The sequence below is a fragment of the Trifolium pratense genome, linkage group LG4 (genome assembly GCF_020283565.1).
Source record: "Trifolium pratense cultivar HEN17-A07 linkage group LG4, ARS_RC_1.1, whole genome shotgun sequence".
NCBI classification, from domain to species: domain Eukaryota; kingdom Viridiplantae; phylum Streptophyta; class Magnoliopsida; order Fabales; family Fabaceae; genus Trifolium; species Trifolium pratense.
In genome coordinates, this window is record NC_060062.1 from 21,306,393 (window position 1) to 21,330,432 (window position 24,040).

General features: G+C 35.1%; 2 protein-coding genes and 1 pseudogene across 2 annotated transcripts; 2 read left to right on the forward strand and 1 right to left on the reverse strand.

Annotated features, from left to right (window-relative positions):
* Positions 1-1,324: 1,324 nt before the first annotated feature.
* Positions 1,325-15,662, forward strand: LOC123920056 (annotated as a pseudogene).
* Positions 15,663-18,283: 2,621 nt separating this feature from the next.
* On the reverse strand, positions 18,284-18,673 carry LOC123922278. The gene is made up of 2 exons (XM_045975010.1): positions 18,560-18,673; positions 18,284-18,478 (listed from the first exon to the last, which is right to left on the reverse strand). The coding sequence occupies exons 1-2, from the start codon at positions 18,671-18,673 to the stop codon at positions 18,284-18,286; spliced, it is 309 nt and encodes a 102-aa protein (XP_045830966.1).
* Positions 18,674-20,049: 1,376 nt separating this feature from the next.
* LOC123922279 lies at positions 20,050-21,000 on the forward strand. The gene has a single exon (XM_045975011.1). The coding sequence runs from the start codon at positions 20,050-20,052 to the stop codon at positions 20,998-21,000; it is 951 nt and encodes a 316-aa protein (XP_045830967.1).
* Positions 21,001-24,040: the final 3,040 nt, after the last annotated feature.

The window sequence follows — 24,040 nt, forward strand, 5'->3', positions numbered from 1 at the left end:
CTTACTTATCTTAAAAATACACCAATTGGTAAAACATTTCTATGGATGCTAATGGATTAATGTTATTGTCAATTGGTAAAACATTTCTTTGGCCATTCCTAAGGAAGAATGTTAGTAAGCACACAAATAGTTGAATTAGGGTTAAGACGTCTTATGTGAGGTGAGTTCGATTTTAGACGACCAGGGAATGAGTTCGACGAATATTAGTTGAACTAAAATAGTCGAATTAGAGTTAATTCGTCTTAAGTGGTGCGAGTTCGATTTTAGACGAGCGAGGAATGAGTTTGATGAATATTTTTTGAACTAAAATAGTCGAATTAGAGTTAATTCATCTTAAGTGACACGAGTTATATAGTTTAGATGAGCAAGGAGTGGGTTAGAGGAATATTAGTTAAACTAAAATAGTCTAATTAGAGTTAATTCATCTTAAGTGGCACGAGTTCTAGTTTAGATGAGGAAGGAATGAGTTCGACAAATTTTAGTTGAACTAAAATAGTCGAATTATAGTTAATTCGTCTTAAGTGGCGCAAGTTATATAGTTTAGATGAGCAAAAAATGAGTTAGAGGAATATTAGTTAAACTAAAATAGTCGAATTAGAATTAATTCGTCTTAAGTGGCGCGGATTCTAGTTTAGATGAGTAAGGAATTCGTCTTAAAATAAAAATATTTCTTAATCAAAATGTTAATTTTTTTAATAAAGTAGCTTAATCATTTTTTAATAAATAAAGTGGATGTGTATATTAAATATTTTTTGAAGTAATTTTTCTAAACAAGAATTTATAATATAGCAACAAGAGTTTTCTTAAGACACATATTAAGGATATCAATAAGTTATTCTGAGTTTAACTCAATTGATAGAAAAATTTTATTATATATGTAGAAGTCGTTCGGATTTTATACTCTTTACTTATTTATTTTAAGAGTGAAATTTTTAACCACTAAACTACTTAAAAGAAATAAATATTAAAATTTAGATCCAAGTAATTGCTAACCTTTAAGGTACCCCAAGTTTTATTTTTAAAAAAAAATATGAAAGCCGTACTCTTTTGATTTAACTTTTAAAATTTATTAAAAAAATGTTAGAACATTCAAAAACATTTCAAATTGAGTATTATATACGGTTCAAAAATCTTGGTCTTACTTATCTTAAAAATACACCATACATTTCTACTGATGCTAATGAATTAATGTTATTGTCAATTATCCTATCACTATAAGTATAATTGCAACCACAAAAACTCCTTCTATTGGAGTGCTCCATACGGTCGATGAAAAGCATCCCTTGCTACAAAACAAAAGCACGCCGAGACTCAATTATATTATATATAAATAAATTGAGGGTAATCAATTGGTATATCCAAAATCACCAAATAAAAAAGAAATAATCTCAAGTTGCTCTAAATGGCCTCCTTTTTTATTCTATTGCCTTCTTTTACCATTCACTTCTTCTCCTTGTTGTTGCTTACAAACTTTACTTCCTACACATTCTCATTATGCAACCATCATGACAGCTCTGCCTTGTTACAATTCAAGAACTCATTTTTTGTCAACACTTCATCTACACCTTCCGATACTCTTTGGTTCTATAATAAGTGTTCCTCTTTTTCTTTCAAAACAGAAACTTGGAAAAACAATACAGATTGTTGTGAGTGGGATGGTGTCACGTGTGACACCGTGTCAGATTATGTGATTGGTCTGGACCTTAGTTGCAACAATCTGAAAGGTGAATTACATCCCAATAGCACTATCTTCCAGCTTAAACATCTTCAACAACTCAACTTGGCTTTTAATGATTTTTTCCGTTCTTCATTGCATGCTGGTATTGGTGATTTAGTGAGTCTCACACATCTAAATGTGTCAAACTCAGACCTCAGAGGTAATATTCCCTCCACAATCTCTCATTTGTCAAAATTAGTATCACTTGATCTTAGCATTAACTGGATGGAGTACCGCAGGGGATTGAAACTCAATCCATTGACATGGAAGAAACTCATTCATAATGCTACTAATTTAAGGGAGCTTTATCTGGATTATGTGAATATGTCCTCAATCAAAGAGAGCTCTTTGTCCATGCTAAAGAATTTGTCATCCTCTTTGGTTTCTCTTAGTCTAAGTCACACTGAATTGCAAGGAAATTTGTCAAGTGACATCCTCTCTTTACCCAACCTTCAAAAACTAGATTTGTCATATAATTACGACCTTATTGTTCAACTTCCAAAGTCCAACTGGAGCATGCCTCTAAGGTACTTGGACCTCTCTTCCACTTCTTTCTCAAGTGAAATTCCTTATTCCATAGCTCAATTGAAGTCTCTTACTCATTTATCCCTTCAAGAATGCAATTTCGATGGGACGATTCCTCTATCTTTGTGGAACCTCACCCAACTAACACATTTGGACCTTTCCAGTAACAACCTAACAGGCGAGGTTCCATCATCATTTTTTCATCTATCTCAGCTTTCTTATTTAGGTTTATCATTTAATAAACTAGTTGGTCCAATTCCAAATGAAATCACAAAACATTCAAAATTGAGCTATTTGGATTTAGGTTCTAACATGTTAAGTGGAACAATTCCGCATTGGTGTTATAATTTGCCTTCGTTGTTAGAGCTGGACCTCAGCAACAACCACCTCACAGGGTTTATTGGTGAGTTCACAACTTATTCTCTGCAATATTTGTATCTCTCTAATAACAACCTACATGGTCATTTTCCAAATTCAGTTTTTGAACTCCAGAATCTTACACTCTTAGATTTGTCATCAACAAACTTGAGTGGTGTTGTGGATTTTCACCATTTTTCAATATTTAAATATCTATATTACCTCAATCTTTCACACAATAGTTTTCTTTCTATCAATATTGATAGCAAAGTTGAATCCATCTCATCACCTTACCTTGAATATTTAGATTTATCTTTTAGTAATATTAATAGTTTTCCTAAGTTCCTAGCACGACTACCAAATCTGAAATACTTAGATTTCTCTCATAACAACATTCATGGGAAAATTCCCAAATGGTTTCATAAGCTCTTAAACCCATACATATATTATATTAATCTTAGTTTCAATAAGTTGCAAGGAAATCTTCCAATTCCACCCTATCCAATTGAATACTTCATGCTCTCAAATAACAACATAACAGGAGATATTTCTTCATCATTCTGCAATACATCATATCTGAAGGTGCTCAATTTGGCACACAACAAATTAACAGGCATGATCCCACAATGTCTGGGGACACTTCCTTTTCTTTTTGTATTGGATTTGCAAATGAATAACCTCTATGGAAGCATCCCTACAAACTTTTCCAAACAAAATCAATTTGAGACTATAAAGTTGAATGGAAATCAACTGGAAGGTCCATTACCACACTCTTTGGCTCATTGCAAAAAACTTGAAGTTTTGGATCTTGGAGACAACATGATAGAGGATGTATTTCCCAAATGGCTAGGAACTCTACCAGAGTTACAAGTACTGAGTTTAAGATCAAATAAACTTTATGGTACAATCACATGCTCTAGCACCAAACATCCTTTTGCCAAGTTGCGAATTTTTGATGTCTCTAACAACAATTTTAGTGGCCCATTACCAACATCATGTATTAAGAACTTTCAAGGAATGATGAATGTTAATGGCAGCCAAATTGGTTTGCAATACATAGGTACGCTGTATTACTATAAAGATTCTGTGGTGGTTGTAATGAAAGGTCTTTTTACGGAGCTAACGAGGATATTGACTACTTTCACAACTATTGATTTATCAAATAACATGTTTGAAGGAGAAATTCCACAACTCATTGGAGATTTAAAATTTCTCAAAGGCCTTAACCTTTCAAACAATGGAATCACAGGTACCATTCCACAATCATTGAATCATTTGAGAAATTTGGAGTGGCTGGACCTCTCAAGGAATCAGTTGAGGGGTGAGATCCCTATGGGTCTCACAAATCTGAATTTTCTCTCATTCTTGAACCTTTCACAAAACCATCTCGAGGGTATGATACCTAAAGGCCAACAGTTTGATACATTTGGAAATGATTCTTTTGAAGGAAATACAATGTTATGTGGATTCCAAGTGTCTAGATCTTGCAAAAAGGATGAAGATCGGCCATCATATTCAACATCTGAAGATGAAGAGGAATCAGGATTTGGTTGGAAAGCAGTAGCAATAGGATATGCGTGTGGGGCAATATCTGGGTTGCTCTTAGGACATAATGTATTCTTCTTTGGAAAACCCGAATGGCTTGCAAGACTTGTTGAACATATGTTTAATATGAGACTGAAGAGAACAAACAACCGATCCAGTGCAAATCGCAGAAGAATGAATTAATTTGATGTTGGTCTTTTAAAAAATATAGATACGTTTGTTTGTAATTTCAACTTTTCTGTTTGAGTAATGTATTATTTGTTTTAAAATTAATATGTTGTGTTTATTTCAAGTTGCTATATAAATAAGAAAACTAGTGATCATTTGGTTTCATGTTATTTTCGTGATTTTATTATGTATATACTTTCCAAAATGTGCTCTGACTTTATATTGCTGTTATTCATTTGATGTTTTTAAATTCTGTAATGGATAGGATAGGTATTGGTGCGTGACATGAATGCCTTTATCTTTTGAAGAATGTATGAAGTTATTGTATTTGAAACCATATCCTGAATTTGTCAATAAATGTTAATATTTTACTTTTTTTTGTACACAACTTATGGTCTTGTTGGCAGATTCCCCAATCCAGTTATGTCAAGTTAAATGTAGAGGGTTGAAGTCTTCTTGTATTGGAGTCTTTAGAGATGATCTGGGTCGTTGGCATTACAGGTTCACAAAGAAATAGGAATTCTTTCAAATTGAAGTTTGGCACGTTCAAAGCAAAGTGTGTCCTAAAACATTTTACTTGATTGCTAAAAGTGACGAGAGAATAAAAATACACAGGTTGCTATTTTCGACATCAGGACTAACCTTTTGGACTTATGGTAATGAGTGATGGGATTTTGCAGGGTGATCCGGTGTCCTATGAGCAATGCAGTGGCAATGGTAATTAACTTTCTGCATTTGGACTTCTAAATGGATGTGGTTTTTTGTTGTTTTCTTATTGTTAATGCTTTATACTTTGGTAGTGTGAAGAACATTTTAAAATATTAGTAGTGAGGACTGAGGATATAACAAGTTACTTGTTTATAAACACCAACTTGGTCTTTTACTTCAACTCAACTTTAAGGTCTCCATGCTGCGTTTGACCAATCAATTTTGGCTCACAGGGCTGCTTCTTGGACTCCGATGGGCTGATCACTTTTGATTCGAGATTCGGAGTTAGAGTCAAGTAGCATATTCAATTCATAGGTTGTGTTGATGTTGTCTTTGGTGGCCTGAAGACTGTGGAGTGCGCTCTAGCTATGGACCTCGTTTAGGTGGTGTGCTGTGGTACCTTTTGGTGTGCGGAGGCTTGTTTTGGTGTGCCCTTTAGTTTTGGTGTTTTTTGGTGTTTCTGGAGGCTTGTTTCTAGCTCCTTGTTTTTATTTTGTCCCTTATGTATCATATTCCATCGCTTGGCATATTTCATGTTTTGTTTGAGGCTTTCTAATAAAATTTGTTTTTTTTAAAAAAAAAAAACAAACTTTAAGGCTGTTAGAATGCTCGTTATCCGACATCAGCAGTGTCAAGCATTGAGGATGGTGGTATTGAACCACCGCCACTTTGTTTGCTAGGTGCGGGTGTGTTCCTCCACTCGGGGTTGGTCTAGTGGTGTTGACTTGGGTCCTTGGAGTATGCTCCTCTCAATGTCTCAGGTTCGAATCCCCTAGTGCCAATTTCGGTGGGTTAAGTCCCACTACAAGAAAACAATCATTTACCGACGAAAATTACTGGCGGTTTAGGCCCTCTGTAAGTTTCTGGCGGCCTAAGCCCCCAATAAGTATAAAAAACCGCCAAAAACTAAAAAACTATTATTTAAAGGATTGTCGTCAAACTTACTGGCGGTCCTGGCCGCCAAAAACTTGCTTTTATGTTAGTGACGGTCCAGGCCGCCAGAAACCTGAAGAAACGAAACGCTTACTGGCGGTCATGGCCATCTATAATCGTCTTTTTAGTTAGTGACGGTCCAGACTGCCAGAAACTTGGCCAGAATTCAAAAATAAAAAGTCCTTAATAAAAAGAAATCAACACAGATACCAGAAATAATAGAAAACGGATCTGTTGGTGTTAACACTTCATCTATTTTTACTAGTATTTTTGTTGGGTCATCACGAGGGGGCAGCCGGGGGATCATCCACATTGGGCTTAAGAACAACTCTACAAGTGAGTTGGACACCACACTCTTACCCAAAACCTTAAGGTGTTAGGTTTATGGGTCATCTCACTTATAAAGTGTTCAACCTCCACTTTTCTAAGCAATGTGGGACTTAACCACTCACACTTGCTACAACAATCTCCCCCTCAAGTGTGAGTCTATCCACTCTTGGATATGCTCCCCCTCAAGCGGAAGCTTTCTTCATCCTACACTTGTACCGCCGTAAGCCACACTGCTCCACGGGACTCGCCGCCTGACCACCTTTCTCAGGAAGACTTTCGATACAAGGAGCCAGTTCAACCCTTCGTCGAACCATCGGCTCTGATACCACTGTTGGGTCATCACGAGGGGGCAGCCGGGGGATCATCCACATTGGGCTTAAGAACAACTCTACAAGTGAGTTGGACACCACACTCTTACCCAAAACCTTAAGGTGTTAGGTTTATGGGTCATCTCACTTATAAAGTGTTCAACCTCCACTTTTCTAAGCAATGTGGGACTTAACCACTCACACTTGCTACAACAATACCACTGTTGGGTCATCACGAGGGGGCAGCCGGGGAATCATCCACATTGGGCTTAAGAACAACTCTACAAGTGAGTTGGACACCACACTCTTACCCAAAACCTTAAGGTGTTAGGTTTATGGGTCATCTCACTTATAAAGTGTTCAACCTCCACTTTTCTAAGCAATGTGGGACTTAACCACTCACACTTGCCACAACAATCTCCCCCTCAAGTGTGAGTCCATCCACTCTTGGATATGCTCCCCCTCAAGCGGAAGCTTTCTTCATCCTACACTTGTACCGCCGTAAGCCACACTGCTCCACGAGACTCGCCGCCTGACCACCTTTGTCAGGAAGACTTTCGATACAAGGAGCCAGTTCAACCCTTCGTCGAACCATCGGCTCTGATACCATGTCACGAATATCGAGGCCTAACTCATCCTTAAAAAACCGGCTTGTAAGGTGAGGATTGTCTCTAGTATATAAACACTTAGTCAAACCATCTCTCAACCGATGTGGATAGACTCACACTTGAGGGGGAGATTGTTGTAGCAAGTGTGAGTGGTTAAGTCCCACATTGCTTAGAAAAGTGGAGGTTGAACACTTTATAAGTGAGATGACCCATAAACCTAACACCTTAAGGTTTTGGGTAAGAGTGTGGTGTTCAACTCACTTGTAGAGTTGTTCTTAAGCCCAATGTGGATGATCCCCGGCTGCCCCCTCGTGTTGACCCAACAGTGGTATCAGAGCCGATGGTTCGACGAAGGGTTGAACTGACTCCTTGTATCGAAAGTCTTCCTGACAAAGGTGGTCAGGCGGCGAGTCCCGTGGAGCAGTGTGGCTTACGGCGGTACAAGTGTAGGATGAAGAAAGCTTCCGCTTGAGGGGGAGCATATCCAAGAGTGGATAGACTCACACTTGAGGGGGAGATTGTTGTAGCAAGTGTGAGTGGTTAAGTCCCACATTGCTTAGAAAAGTGGAGGTTGAACACTTTATAAGTGAGATGACCCATAAACCTAACACCTTAAGGTTTTGGGTAAGAGTGTGGTGTCCAACTCACTTGTAGAGTTGTTCTTAAGCCCAATGTGGATGATCCCCCGGCTGCCCCCTCGTGATGACCCAACAGTGGTATCAGAGCCGATGGTTCGACGAAGGGTTGAACTGGCTCCTTGTATCGAAAGTCTTCCTGACAAAGGTGGTCAGGCGGCGAGTCCCGTGGAGCAGTGTGGCTTACGGCGGTACAAGTGTAGGATGAAGAAAGCTTCTGCTTGAGGGGGAGCATATCCAAGAGTGGATAGACTCACACTTGAGGGGGAGATTGTTGTAGCAAGTGTGAGTGGTTAAGTCCCACATTGCTTAGAAAAGTGGAGGTTGAACACTTTATAAGTGAGATGACCCATAAACCTAACACCTTAAGGTTTTGGGTAAGAGTGTGGTGTCCAACTCACTTGTAGAGTTGTTCTTAAGCCCAATGTGGATGATCCCCCGGCTGCCCCCTCGTGATGACCCAACAATTTTGTTTCTCTCTCCCTTAACAAATTAACAAACAAAAACTCTTCTCATCTCTTCATTCTCTTGTTCTTTTCTCAACAAACCACCACCAATAACCACAACTGGAATTTTCTTTTTTCAATCTTCTTCCTCTCTCTCTCTACAAACCACCGCGCCAACCCACTTCCAGCCACAACCACATATCCGTTTGGCCTTCTTTGTCCACACCACCACCATGTTTCGAACTCATCTTTTTATTCTCTACAAAACTCACCTCATTATTTTTCAGATCTATTAATTTGAAAAACAGATCTGTTATTTTTAACCTCTACAAAACTTACCTCTTTCCTTTCTGGTCACTGTGAGTAGATGGAGGTTGTTGAAAGAATTGGAAGACATTCAAAAGATGAGAAAAGATAGCTTATTTATTATTAAAGTTGAAGAACATAGCTTATTTGATGTGCAAAAACGTTGAAGAACATAGCTTTTGGACATATGTTCTTGTAACAAAGATCCCTTTATTTGTTGTGCAAAAACGTTGAAGAACAGGACTATTATTCCTCAGATCTATTATATTTTATGATTTAATAAGTAAAATAATAATTTTAAAATTTTAAAATAATCGAAATAGTTTGTGGCGGCTTGGACCCTAGCTATGTTGGTCAATGCTGCTAAGCTGCATAAGAAACTAGTGGCGGTTTAGACTGCCTCGAAATTGTCGCCTTTAACTTTTTGGCGGTTTAGGCCGCCAATACATTTACGGTCGCCCATTTTATTGACGGATTGAGGCCACCAGTAAATTATCCGTTTTTAGTATTTATTGGCGGTTTTTGTAACTTTTTCAGGGTTTTTGGCCGCCAGTAAATGGCCTTTTTCTTGTAGTGTCCAGACAGAGCAAAAAAACTCTGGCTTTAAATGGGACCCTCGCAAGTTGGCGGGTGGGATTGGTCCCCTTGGATTAGTCAGTCTTAGAGCCGGATACCGAGTTTTCAATATATATATATATATAGATACGTTTGTTTGTAATTTCAACTTCTTTCTCAGTTTGAGTAATGTTGTATTATCTGTTTTAAAATTAGTATGTTATGTCTATTTCAAGTTGCTATACAAGTTTATTTATTTGCATAAATTATTTTCACAGGCTAAAAAATAAGTCTATCTAAACCGGCACTTAATAGAGGACTACTAGATTGTGGAGTTTGAATTTTTTACAGCTCTAGTGTTATCTAAGTTGAGCAAATTAAGGAGTTATTGAAACTGTGTAAATTTCCTATCAGTATAAAATGTCTAATTTGATCTTTGTAAAATATCTCCTCCATGCAATGTGTTTGTAAGAAGAGTCGACTTGAATACTTGATGACTATGTACAATCGAAAAGATTCCAACATGTGTGTTACTTCAAAAGTCTTCTTAGTCTTCCACCAAACATTTCTATGATTGCAACCACAAAAAGTCTTAGTCTTCCACCATTCACTCACTAGTGTATTGCTAAGAGTCTTACTCTTAGTGCTTCATACGGTTGAAGAAAGCGTCAAATAAAAAAGCATGCCAGACTCAATTAGAAGTTTTTTAGTTCAATATTTATTTTTAATATAATTACACATGAACAAAAGGTAAACGGACAACAAGCTGCTCCGCTAAGTTAATCTCTTAGACGCGTCACATTATGTGCTCCTTATACTAGGGAAGAACTATCAATCTGAACTTAAGTAAAAATGAACATGAACTTGCCGTCATAACAGGTAAACTTGATTGTTTAGATATGTAATCAAATAGTTCAAGTTATACAACATTATTACTAATTAATATTATTCCAATCTCCAAAACAAAGCGACAAAATTAGGCATATGTAGTTGTAGCAAAAGATGATCAGACCTGATGAGTGCGAGTGTTCAGGGTTCTAGTCCATTTGATATTAGTGCCAACATACATACTCCGTTAATTTCATTTCAAAACGCTACTGCACACATGGCTTATGGTAGTAGCATTCTGCAAAATACTAAAAGCTTAGTTCATGGGAATTGCCAAAAATACAAACATTGGTGGAGTTTGGCATGTGGTTTATGCACCAGTTAGTAGTTACTGATGTCACAGTTAAGAACAGAGAAACACTCAAATCAAAACCATCCTTACCATAGGATTAGTCGGTCCTAAGACCGGATACCAAGTTTTCAAAAAAAAATAAAAAAGAATCATTACCATTCAAACAATGGGATCCGGGAATTTTTATTATTATTTCTTGGAAAGGTAAACTTGATTTTAGATATCACTTGGAAAGATGCAATTGATTCTATGAAGGTTTGTCTCAGTCACAACCTTGAGGACAGAGTTGATTTTAACGGGGGAGTAATGTTATGATTCAAAATAGCACATGAGAAAATACATTTTGCATAACATAATTGGTTGAGGTAAATAAACACATGGCTAGTGATCCTAACATCAATGAACTTTGGCTTGTGCATAAATAGTGAAATGAAGATCAACATGGGTATGAAGAAAATTGATGAAGTCTATCCTCTCTCCCTTTGGTACTCTCTAGTAGAGTAATGGCTTAAGTCTTAGACTTAGTTTTCTTTATCTTTCCCTTTCTTTTTATGTACTAAGAACACCAACTTAAATTGGGTTCTCATCTATCAATTTTACCTTTGAATGAATAATCAATTTGTAATTATCCATATTTCATATTCCCAATTTTGAGAACCCTTACATCAACAACCGGAGCTAGGGATGGCCCAGCATGGCCATAACCCACCCAAAAAATTGAAAATTACTTGGATACCCCCTATGCATATATAAAGTTATGTGTGTATGGTACATATATTCGCGTCAAACTATCATAACAATGTAGTTGGCCGAGCGGTTAAGGTGGGTATATATGTATGGCAAAGTGGTGCTGGTTCGAGTCCTCCTATATAATTTTTTGATGATCAATTTTATGCAAGTATTAATTCAAACTTAATTATTATTTTGAGTCACTTGGTACACGTAAATATTATCTTAAAGTAGGGGCGGACCCACCTATAAATGAGGGGGTGCACTTGCACAACCTGAGTTTGTGAAATTTGCACCAAAATCTTGTATTATATCTATGTTGCACCCAAAGAAAGATCCTCTATCTCCTCAAATAGTGCGGCCCATATGGACACATGTTTCGACTAAATGAAAAAATGAGAGAGAATAAGCGTCATGTGCTTCATATGGTTGAAGAAAAGCTGTCTCCCACCAAACATTTCTATGATTGCAACCACAAAAATTCCTATACTGAAGTGCTTCATACGGTTGAAGAAAAGAGTCAAAAAATGCATGCCAAGACTCAATTAGTAAACAACTCTAATATCAATGCAAAATCATCAGATAAAAAAAAAAAAATATCAAGTTGCTCTAAATGGCCTCCTTTTATATTCTATTGCCTTCTTTTACCTTTCACTTCTTCTTGCTGCTGCTGCTTACTCATTTTACTTCCTACACATTATCATTATGCAACCATCATGACAGCTCTGCCTTGTTACAATTCAATAACTCATTTTTTGTCAACACTTCATCTAAACCTGATTTAAATTTGTGGAGTTGGTGTTCCTCTTTTTCTTTCAAAACAGAAACATGGAAAAACAATACAGATTGTTGTGAGTGGGATGGTGTCACGTGTGACACCGTGTCAGATTATGTGATTAGTCTGGACCTTAGTTGCAACAATCTGAAAGGTGAATTACATCCCAATAGCACTATCTTCCAGCTTAAACATCTTCAACAACTCAACTTGGCTTTTAATGATTTTTCCCCTTCTTCATTGCATGCTGGTATTGGGGATTTAGTGAAAGTTTATTTATTTTCATAAATTATTTTTACACGCTAAAAAATAAGTCTATCTAAACCGGCACTTAATAGAGGACTAGTAGGTAAGATTATGGAGTTTGAATTTTTTACAGCTCTAGTGTTATCTAAGTTGAGCAAATTAAGGAGTTATTGAAACTGTGTAAATTTCCTAGTCAGTATAAAATGTCTAATTTCATCTTTGTAAAATATCTCCTCCATGCAATGTGTTTGTAAGAAGAGCCGACTTGAATACTTGATGACTATGTACAATTGAAAAAGATTCCAACTTGAGTCTTACTTCAAAAGTCTTCCACCAAACATTTCTATGATTGCAACCACAAAAAGTCTTAATCTTCCACCATACACTCACTAGTGTATTGCTAAGAGTATTAGTGCTTCATACGGTCCATGAAAAGCATCCCTTGCTACAAAACAAAAGCACGCCGAGACTCAATTATATCAATGTTAAGCTTCTTATATATAAATAAATTGAGGGTAATCAATTGGTATATCCAAAATCATCAGATAAAAAAGAAATAATATCAAGTTGTTCTAAATGGCCTCCTTTTTTATTCTATTGCCTTCTTTTACCATTCACTTCTTCTCCTTGCTGTTGCTTACAAACTTTACTTCCTACACATTCTCATTATGCAACCATCATGACAGCTCTGCCTTGTTACAATTCAAGAACTCATTTTTTGTCAACACTTCATCTACACCTTCCGATACTTTTTGGTTCTATAAGTGTTCCTCTTTTTCTTTCAAAACAGAAACTTGGAAAAACAATACAGATTGTTGTGAGTGGGATGGTGTCACGTGTGACACCTTGTCAGATTATGTGATTGGTCTGGATCTTAGTTGCAACAATCTGAAAGGTGAATTACATCCCAATAGCACTATCTTCCAGCTTAAACATCTTCAACAACTCAACTTGGCTTTTAATCATTTTTCTTGGTCTTCGGTGCCTGTTGGTATTGGTGATTTAGTGAATCTCACACATCTAAATGTGTCAAACTCAGACCTCGGTGGTAATATTCCCTCCACAATCTCTCATTTGTCAAAATTAATATCACTTGATCTTAGTTCGGGGGGATTGAAACTCAATCCATTGACATGGAAGAAACTCATTCATAATGCTACTAGTTTAAGGGAGCTTTATCTTGATACTGTGGATATGTCTGCAATCAATAAAAGGTCTTTATCTATGCTAAAGAATTTGTCATCCTCTTTGGTTTCTCTTAGTCTAAGATCCACTGAATTGCAAGGAAATTTGTCAAGTTACATCCTCTCTTTACCTAATCTTCAAATACTAGATTTGTCATATAATGACCTTATTGGTCAACTTCCAAAGTCCAACTGGAGCACTCCTCTAAGATACTTGGACCTCTCTTCCACTTCTTTCTCAGGTGAAATTCCTTATTCCATAGCTCAATTGAAGTCTCTTACTCATTTATCCCTTCAAGAATGCAATTTAGATGGGACGATTCCTCTATCTTTCTGGAACCTCACCCAACTAACATATTTGGACCTTTCATACAATAAACTTAACGGTGATATCCCAAATGTATATGGAAATTTAATGAAACTGGAATATTTAGAACTTTCCACTAACAACCTAACAGGCCAAGTTCCATCATCATTTTTTCATCTATCTCAGCTTTCTCATTTAGGTTTATCATTTAATAAACTAGTTGGTCCAATCCCAAATGAAATCACAAAACATTCAAAATTAAGCTATTTGGGTTTAGGTTATAACATGTTAAGTGGAACAATTCCGCATTGGTGCTATTATTTGCCTTCGTTGTTAGAGCTGGACCTCAGCAACAACCACCTCACAGGGTTTATTGGTGAGTTCTCAACTTATTCTCTGCAATATTTGGCTCTCTCTAATAACAACCTACATGGTCATTTTCCAAATTCAATTTTTGAACTCCAGAATCTTACCGGCTTAGATTTGTCATCAACAAACTTGAGTGGTGTTGTGGATTTTCACCAATTTTCAATATATAAAAAACTATATTACCTCAATATTTCACACAATAATTTTCTTTCTATCAACATTGATAGCAAAGTTGAATCCATATCACCTTACCTTTCAAGGTTAGATTTATCTTTTAGTAATATTAATAGTTTTCCTAAGTTCCTAGCACGACTACCAAATGGTTTCATAAGCTCTTAAACCCATACATATATTATATTAATCTTAGTTTCAATAAGTTGCAAGGAAATCTTCCAATTCCACCCTATCCAATTGAATACTTCATGCTCTCAAATAACAACTTCTCCGGATACATTTCTTCAACATTCTGCAATGCATTACAGTTGGAGGTGCTCAATTTGGCAAACAACAAATTAACAGGCATGATCCCAAAATGTCTGGGGACACTTCCTTCTCTTTCTGTATTGGATTTGCAAATGAATAACCTCTATGGAAGCATCCCTACAAACTTTTCCAAACAAAATCGATTTGAGACTATACAGTTGAATGGAAATCAACTTGAAGGTCCATTACCACACTCTTTGGCTCATTGCAAAAAACTTGAAGTGTTGGACCTTGGAGACAACATGATAGAGGATGTATTTCCCAAATGGCTAGGAACTCTACCAGAGTTACAAGTACTGAGTTTAAGATCAAATAAACTTTATGGTACAATCACATGCTCTAGCACCAAACATTCTTTTCTCAAGTTGCGAATTTTTGATGTCTCTAACAACAATTTTAGTGGTCCATTGCCAACATCGTGTATTAAGAACTTTCAAGCAATGATGAATGTGAATGATAGCCAAATTGATTTGCAATACATGGACAATGAGGATGGTTACTATAAAGATTCAGTGGTGGTCATAATGAAAGGTCTTTTTACAGAGCTAACGAGGATATTGACTACTTTCACAACTATTGATTTATCAAATAACATGTTTGAAGGAGAAATTTCACAACTCATTGGAGATTTAAAATTTCTCAAAGGCCTTAACCTTTCAAACAATGGAATCACAGGTACCATTCCACAATCATTGAATCATTTGAGAAATTTGGAGTGGCTGGACCTCTCAAGGAATCAGTTGAGGGGTGAGATCCCTATGGGTCTCACAAATCTGAATTTTCTCTCATTCTTGAACCTTTCACAAAACCATCTCGAGGGAATGATACCTAAAGGCCAACAGTTTGATACATTTGGAAATGATTCTTTTGAAGGAAATACAATGTTATGTGGATTCCAAGTGTCTAAATCTTGCAAAAAGGATGAAGATCGGCCATCACATTCAAAATCTGAAGATGAGGAGGAATCAGAATTTGGTTGGAAAGCAGTAGCAATAGGATATGCGTGTGGGGCAATATCTGGGTTGCTTTTGGGACATAATGTATGTATTCTTCTTTGGAAAACCTGAATGGCTTGCAAGATTTGTTGAACAAATGTTTAACTTGAGACTGAAGAGAACAAACAACCGAGCCGGTGCAAATCGCATAAGAATGAATTAATTTGATGTTGGTCTTTTAAAAAATATAGATACGCTTGTTTGTAATTTCAACTTTTCTATTTGAGTAATGTATTATTTGTTTTAAAATTAATATGTTGTGTTTATTTCGAGTTGCTATATAAATAAGAAAACTAGTGATCATTTGGTTTCATGTTATTTTCGTGATTTTATTATGTATATACTTTCCAAAATGTGCTCTGACTTTATATTGCTGATATTCATTTGATGTTTTTAAATTCTGTAATGGATAGGATAGGTATTGGTGCGTGACATGAATGCCTTTATCTTTAGAAGAATGTATGAAGTTATTGTATTTGCGTGTGGATTTCCTGCTGTCAATATTGACGCAGTTTTCACGCGGTAATCATTTATGACCGTTCGATCTGACATGTACGGCTGTGATTGTTTTCACTGATTTTATTACTTTATCAATTTAAACCGTTTGATCAATAATCAACAGCTGAGATCGAAAACCGCGTGAAAACTGCGTGCTTTTCAACTGTAGCCAATCTCAATCCATTGTATTTGAAACCGTATCCTGAATTTGTCAATAAATGTTAATATTTTACTTTTTTTTTTGTACACAACTTATGGTCTTGTTTGCAGATTCCCCAATCCAGTTATGTCAAGTTAAATGTAGAGGGTTGAAGTCTTCTTGTATTGGAGTCTTTAGAGATGATATGGGTCGTTGGCATTACAGGTTCACAAAGAAATAGGAATTCTTTCAAATTGAAGTTTGGCACGTTCAAAGCAAAGTGTGTCCTAAAACATTTTACTTGATTGCTAAAAGCGACCAGAGAATAAAAATACAGAGGTTGCTATTTTCGACATCAGGACTAACCTTTTGGACTTATGGTAATGAGTGGTGGGATTTTGCATTTGGACTTCAAAAATTGATGTGTTTTTTTTTTGTTTTGTTTTCTTATTGTTCATGCTTTATACTTTGGTAGTGTGAAGAACATTTTAAAATATTAGTAGTGACGAGTGAGGATATAACAAGTTACTTGTTTGTTTACAAACACTGACTTGAGTCTTGTTTGTTAAGGAGGATTGATTGAGCATAGTGTGATGGTGCAAACGAGAGGGTAGAGTGAAATCAATTTGAACCAAAATTATAAGCTATTTTGGTGAGCTTATTGAAATAAGTTTGAAAACTTATAGATACATGCTTTTTATAAGTGTATTTGAACATAATAAAAGTGTTTATCTCATCAAGTAAGGTATGCTAAAATGCGCCCTTAGACAATATGCTTCATATAGTATCCAACTAGCTACCATGTTTTTATTTTCCTTCCCTTTGTATTTCTGCTTCAACCTTTCAATGAAGTATCACTCTATAAATGGAGAGTCATTGTATAGGTAATGTGTCACTATGAAGTACCGGCACAAACACGAACCAGGACACCAAACACGAAACCGATACTGACACACAGGTACCTATAAAAATTTGAGAAAATGGAAGTAATTGAACTGCATATGACTCATGAGTGTCAGGCACCGAATTGGGCATGTCTACATAGGTCATTGGAATGGGGAAAGAAGGCGAGATACATGTTTTAGTGAAAGTTAAGATTCACAGTTGTATTTTCTATTTCCATTAACACTCCAATGTTTTAGTGGCCTGAGGCTGCACAGAACAAGCATAACATGACAAAAGCAAAACTAGTACAGTTAGCTGTACAGGACATATATTTCAACAACTTATTGAATAACATCAGCTTCACTAGTTTATGAAAATTACAGTTTATATGAGAGCAACTTATTGACCTGCTCCTTGAATTACCAACATAAGCTGAAGCAACTTTTGATAATCTAACAGTAGCTTTCATATCAAAAGGAATCATCAACCTAGGATTGAAAACTTCACTAAATCTCACTACACAAACAATCCTCCCTCATATCCTCTTGACATAAAAGTTCCAACAAAATCACCCACCAACCCATAATCACCAGTAGGACTGTTCATGGTTCGGTTTTTTCAAATAACCGAACCGAACCATAACAATGGTTCGAAAAACCAACTAACCCTCTCTTTTCTACTGACCCTCCATAATCAGAAATCCTAGCACAAAAATTAGAGGACTTAACATAACCATGTACAATATTTAATGAGTCTAAATGAAGTAGTTGTGTTAATTAGTAACTAAACAAATGGAGAAAGCAACCACTATCCCAGGTCCCAATCATTTTTGGATCTTCATTCTGTAAGCAACATAAGTTACATAACAAAACAATAATAATAGAACACAACAAGCATTCAAACATCTAGCTCAATATCAACAAAGATAACATAAAACCATCCATTCAACCAAAATGGAAAGAAAAAAAATCAAACACAAAAATTCAAAACAAATTAAAATCAACCGTTCAAGCATAAATCAACAAAAGGATAAAGTAAAAGAGATTGAACAACCTACTAAGAATGAGTAAATAAAATTTAATGTTCACTAAAGAGCTGAAAGAGAACCGCAGAGCTTAACAATTTGTGATTTAGAATTTGAGCAGCCGAGAAGTGTTCATTCATAAGACCATATAAATATGTTCATAAGATAATATATAAATATGTTCTGTCTTCTTGCAGTTTCAATATTCTGCTGCCTATCACTTCTTCATGATACTAAGTGTTCATATATAAGACAATATAAATATCGATAAATGGGAATATTCCATAATCACATTCTTCTTGTTTGTTATCCCTCCCTAGTCAACTTCTTAAGCTTCCTCAGTGCCACCAGGTAATGAAAGCAGAGACTCTGTATACACCACCATTTCGTATCTTCCAATGTGACGGTCAGGAAAGGAGCGATACTCTAGCTGCTCTCCTTTGTCATCAAACTTCACTAATCCACCATGAGCAAATATTCCAACTATATCACCACAATTTGTAAAGCATAATGGGGAAAATCTCTGAGCAGAATGAAAAGAAAAAGTAAGAGTCTTAGTCCAAGACGAATACACCGCATATTATTGCATCACTCATATCTCAACTGTTTGCCTCTCTTGATCCAAAATCCATGCACCGATATGTCCGCCAAATACAAACAAATCACAATCAAGACCTAAATCACTAGAAAAACAATCTGGCAAAGTTATCTCTGACATTGTCATTTCCTTTAAATCAAGGGCAATAACCGTTGAGAATAATATGCCTAAATATCTTCTGAAGATCTTAGATTTAAATATTATTTAGATTTATATTTAAAATATGATAATATTAGGTTTTATGATTTATATTTCTATTTAGAATATTTAAGATTTGTTTAGAATTTATTATAGGATTAGTTTTGTTTTAAAAATATATGATTTGTTTTTTATGTAGCTCTATATATAGAGCCATAAGCATAATGAATAAAACAAGAACTTTAGTATTCTTTAGAGCTGGGTATGCGGGCTAGCCCGCCCCGTTTAACCCGCCCCGCATAAGCCCGCATATTAAACGGGGCGAACAAGCCCGTCATCAAATATAAACGAGTTTTAAAATTAAGTCCGAGTTCGGTCCGCGTAAGCCCGCGGGTTAAACGGTTAACCCGCGGACTATTACAAAAAAAAAAAAACTTTTTTCAAAAAAATAAACAAAATTAGTAAAATATTGATATAATAAAAGCTAAAAAAAACTATATTATTAATAATTTTATGTTATAACTTGAACTAACAAATAAAAATAAATAAAGTTTGTGATATATCATTGAGTTTATCTATCTTCTCTTTGAAAATAATGCAACTAAAATCAAATTCAACTCATTTTTATCGTAATTATTTCTCCACACATACTTCAAATCCATAAAATAAACCCAGATGATATTGAATAAGAACTTTAACTTGTGCAAAATATAAAAAAGAAATTTAATAATCCAAACCAATATTAAAAGTACAACCAAAAATCTAATACCACCAACCGATTCAAAAACAAAACAGTAATGTATATAATTAACTAATTGAAAACTGAAGGAAAATAGTCACTCCTGCTTGATGCCTCCATTGTAACACTTGAATTGGATCCTGATGTTTTGTGTTGTTGTCCACGTGAGTAAAAATAGGAGTGTGTTATTGCTTTTTATAATTAGGTTTAGACTTTTTTTTTTTTTTGTTAAAAGTGTTGGATTTGGATATGGACCAAATTATTTATAAATGGTAAATTTTGTAATTAATTATATATATAAAAAAAAGAATGCGGGTCACGGGCTAACCCGCGAACCCGCGGATTTAACCCGCATAACCCGCGGTTTTAACGGTCCAACCCACACGGGCAAAAATATAAACGGGCCAAAAAAAAATGGTCTTAAGACCGCGCGGGCTGCGGGTTAAACGGGTTGGCCCGCGGACCTTGGTCCGTATACCCAGCTCTAGTATTCTTCATATAACCCTATATTTGAGGAGAGTTTTCTCCCTAAATTTATATCTCACCAAATTCCGCAATACAAAAACACAAAAAACCATATCAGTGGCATCCGAGCCAACGTTCATAAGAACCTGTGAAGATGGATTTTTCAAAGGTTGCTCCTCCGATCTTTGATGGAGAAGACTATGATCTTTGGGCGGTGAGAATGGAGGCATTCTTAGATGCTCTAGATCTATCGGAAACTGTGGAGGATGATTACGATGTTTCTTCGTTACCAAAAGATTCCACAGCAGAACAGATGAAAACTCATAAAGAAAGAAAAACCAAGAGGGCAAAGGCAAAGACTTGTTTGTTTGCAAGTGTCTCACAAACCGTCTTTATTAAAATCATGACTCTCAAAACACCAAAAGAAATTTGGGATTACCTAAAAGAAGAATATAAAGGAGATGAAAGGATTCGAAGCATGCAAGTTATGAATTTATTGAGAGAGTTCGAGTTGCAAAGAATGAAGGAGGATGAAACAATCAAGACATACGCTGATAAATTATTGGGTATTGCTAATAAGGTACGATTACTAGGCACTCAATTTTCTGATTCCAGAATTGTGGAAAAACTCCTTGTAACGGTACCTGAAAGATATGAAGCCTCTATAGCCGCCTTGGAGAACACAAAAGATTTGAGTAAAATCACTCTGCCAGAAGTGTTACATGCATTGCATGCACAAGAACAAAGAAGACTTATGAGGGAAGAAAGAACTATAGATGGTATATGTCTAGCAAAAGGTTTTGGAAAGAAATACCAACACAAACCATGTCCTCATTGCAAAAAGGATAATCACTCACCAAAGAATTGTTGGTGGAGGCCTGATGCAAAATGTGAAAAATGTGGTAAATTAGGTCATATGATGAAGGTATGCACATCACAACAACAACAACAAGGAGATGTTAACATTGCTCATGAACAATATGAAGAAAACCAGGAACTACTACTTGCAATCTCAGGTTTTACAACCAACAAACCGTCAAAAGAATGGCTCATTGACAGTGGTTGCACAAACCATATGACTTATGATCGAGATCTTTTCAAATAGCTCAATAAAACTTCTATTTCCAAAGTCATAATTGGGAATGGAGAACAAATTGCAGTAGAAGGCATTTGAACAATTTCAATTAAAACTCATGCAGGTATGAAACAAATTTCCAATGTTTTATATGTTCCTGAAATTAATCAGAATCTTTTAAGTGTTGCTCAGTTGTTGGAGAAAAATTATAAAGTGATATTTGAACATAAAAGTTGTGTGATTAAGGATCAAAACAATAAGGAAGTGATCACATCTCAGATTAAAGGCAAAAGATTTGTTTTAGATTTAATGAAGAATGATCATATTATTGAAGAGAAAAAAAAACTTAAATTCAAAGAAGATCGCGAAGATTCAGATATTTTGAAGAAATTTCAAGTTAAGGAGGAGAATAAATATGCTTGTGAAAAATCACCTAAAAGTCATAACAAATGCAATGTTTCTACTATGAAGTCCACAAGGCACAAAAATGCTAAAGCTTGCAATAAGAAGAAGAATCAAAACAAGAAGAATAATTTTTCAAGAAGCTCAGATTGGATACGCACAAAAGATATTCAGTCAAAGAGGAGTGTTGAGAATAATATGCCTAAATATCTTCTGAAGATCTTAGATTTGAATATTATTTAGATTTATATTTAAAATATAATAATATTAGGTTTTATGATTTATATTTCTATTTAGAATATTTAAGATTTGTTTAGAATTTATTATAGGATTAGTTTTGTTTTAAAAATATATGATTTGTTTTTTATGTAGCTCTATATATAGAGCCATAAGCATAATGAATAAAACAAGAACTTTAGTATTCTTCATATAACCATATTTGAGGAGAGTTTTCTCCCTAAATTTATATCTCACCAAATTCCGCAATACAAAAACACAAAAAACCATATCAATAACAACATTCCTCTCGGTGTGATAATTATTAACCAGCCAATGAATAGAATCAGTAAAGAACAAGCAACGTATCTGTAGGTCCCGAAAACAACCAAGTAATCATCGGTTGACGGGTTGTATGTGAAAGCAGACACCGTCTTGCAAAAATTATAATCATAATTATCATAGGCCATAAGTATAGGAGAGGTGGGTATTTGTTTGTGGAAACCAGTGAAGCATCATCAGCAGGATACGACAAAAAATCATCAAGGTTTAGTGAAGCATCATCAGCAGAATGATCATGATCGTTAAGAGATGAATGAATATCTATGGATAGGATATTAGGAGGATAAGAATCAAACAACATAATTCTATTTGTGGGTGAAGCAGATAATTGAAAATGTGAAGTTGCAAAATGAGAATCATGAGAGAGATGAGAGAATGCCATGATTTGCAGACACACCTGAAACTTAACAGAGACTTCACTGGCAACCTCAGCAGTATTTCGGTTATCACGTCCTGAGGGAGGAGATGTTCCCTCGTCGTCGCCATCAACTCAACTTCCTTGCAGTGATGATTAGAATGTTGTCAAGTGATGAAATCGAAGAGAATGTGAACCCGAAACGCGATTCTTTCTGACTTGTAAACTCGATTCTAGTTAATTTGAAAGAGAGATTGGTGAAGAATGGTTGAGCGAAAGAGAAGAATTGTCTTTGGAGTTAAGTTATGCATGCATGCTTCTAAACCCTAATCTTTTATATTATAAGCTTGTATACACAAGCAAACAATTTTTCTTGACTAGGATTCGAACCTGCAACCCTTCAATGCAAGGCAATATTTCCAACCATTATGACAAGTATACCAATTGTGATTAAAATTATGTGCAATAATTGATAAGCACCATCAATTTTAAAAGTATATCATATCAAAATTATTGTTGACTATATTATTCATCACGAAATATTTTTATGTCTTTCCTGATCAATGATTTTTTTTCTACCGGATCATAAATTTAGAGAATAATTATCATGTGAGATTTGGAAAGTTTTTTTTCTACCGGATCATAAATTTAGAGAATAATTATCATGTGAGATTTGGAAAGTTATTATCACGTGTAATTTGGAAAGTTATTATCAAACTCAATTCTACTAAATTAATTTTTTTTTGCAATACAACCAAACACAACCATAGTCATGTCACTAATCACATTCATTATTTTGTTTTTAATATTGCAGATTTAATATTAACCGATGATCAATTGATATACAGTAGAAACTCTTTAAATTAATAATGTCAGGACCGGAGAAATTTATTAATTTAGAGAGTTATTAATTTATCGATAAATTAATAATTATTAATTTAAAGAATTTTTAAGTAATTATACTGTACATACCAAACAAAAAGACAAATTAGTCTATGCCTCTTAGAATTACGTTGCAGCGAACCTTGAGACTCAACGTAAATTAATAACTACTGTGTTCATATGCATTGGAAAACAGACAACTATTGAATCATATTTCAATAGAGTGTAATATATTTTATCAGTGTCTATGAATTATTAATTTATAATTTTCTTGGGACCGAAAATTATAAAGGGATCTCCCGAAAAATTATTATCTTATTATTTTATCGAGTTTTTCAATTTTTTTCATTGGCCCAAGTCGGGACCAGACAAATTTATTATTTTAGAGAGTTTATTAATTTATCGAGTATTAATTTAAAGAGTTTCTACTGTAATATGCACTAGCAGACCAATTGTGATTTAAATTATGTTCACAAAGTGTTAAGCTCCATCAACTTTCATTGGAAAAATTTCATACGACAATTAAGCACCATCAATTTTCATTGAACAATTTAAACAATTAAAAACCGATAATCTCTTATATTATAAGCTTGCTAACATAAGCTAATCCTAAACCAAATTTTTTTGCCCTCATTTTCTCTTTCTTTTTATTGTAGCTTTATATTAAAAATATACAGATTTGTCATCGAACCTGCATCTCTTACTTACAATAAAACCTTTCAACCGCTAAAACATGTGCTTCAATTATGAAAGAATTTAGGAATCCTAATATGTTAACCCTGTTTTCAATAAATTTGAACGGCGGAATTAATCACAATTTTTATGTATTTATGGATGTCTACTTAAGTGTATGTTCTTGATTACGTCTTTAAT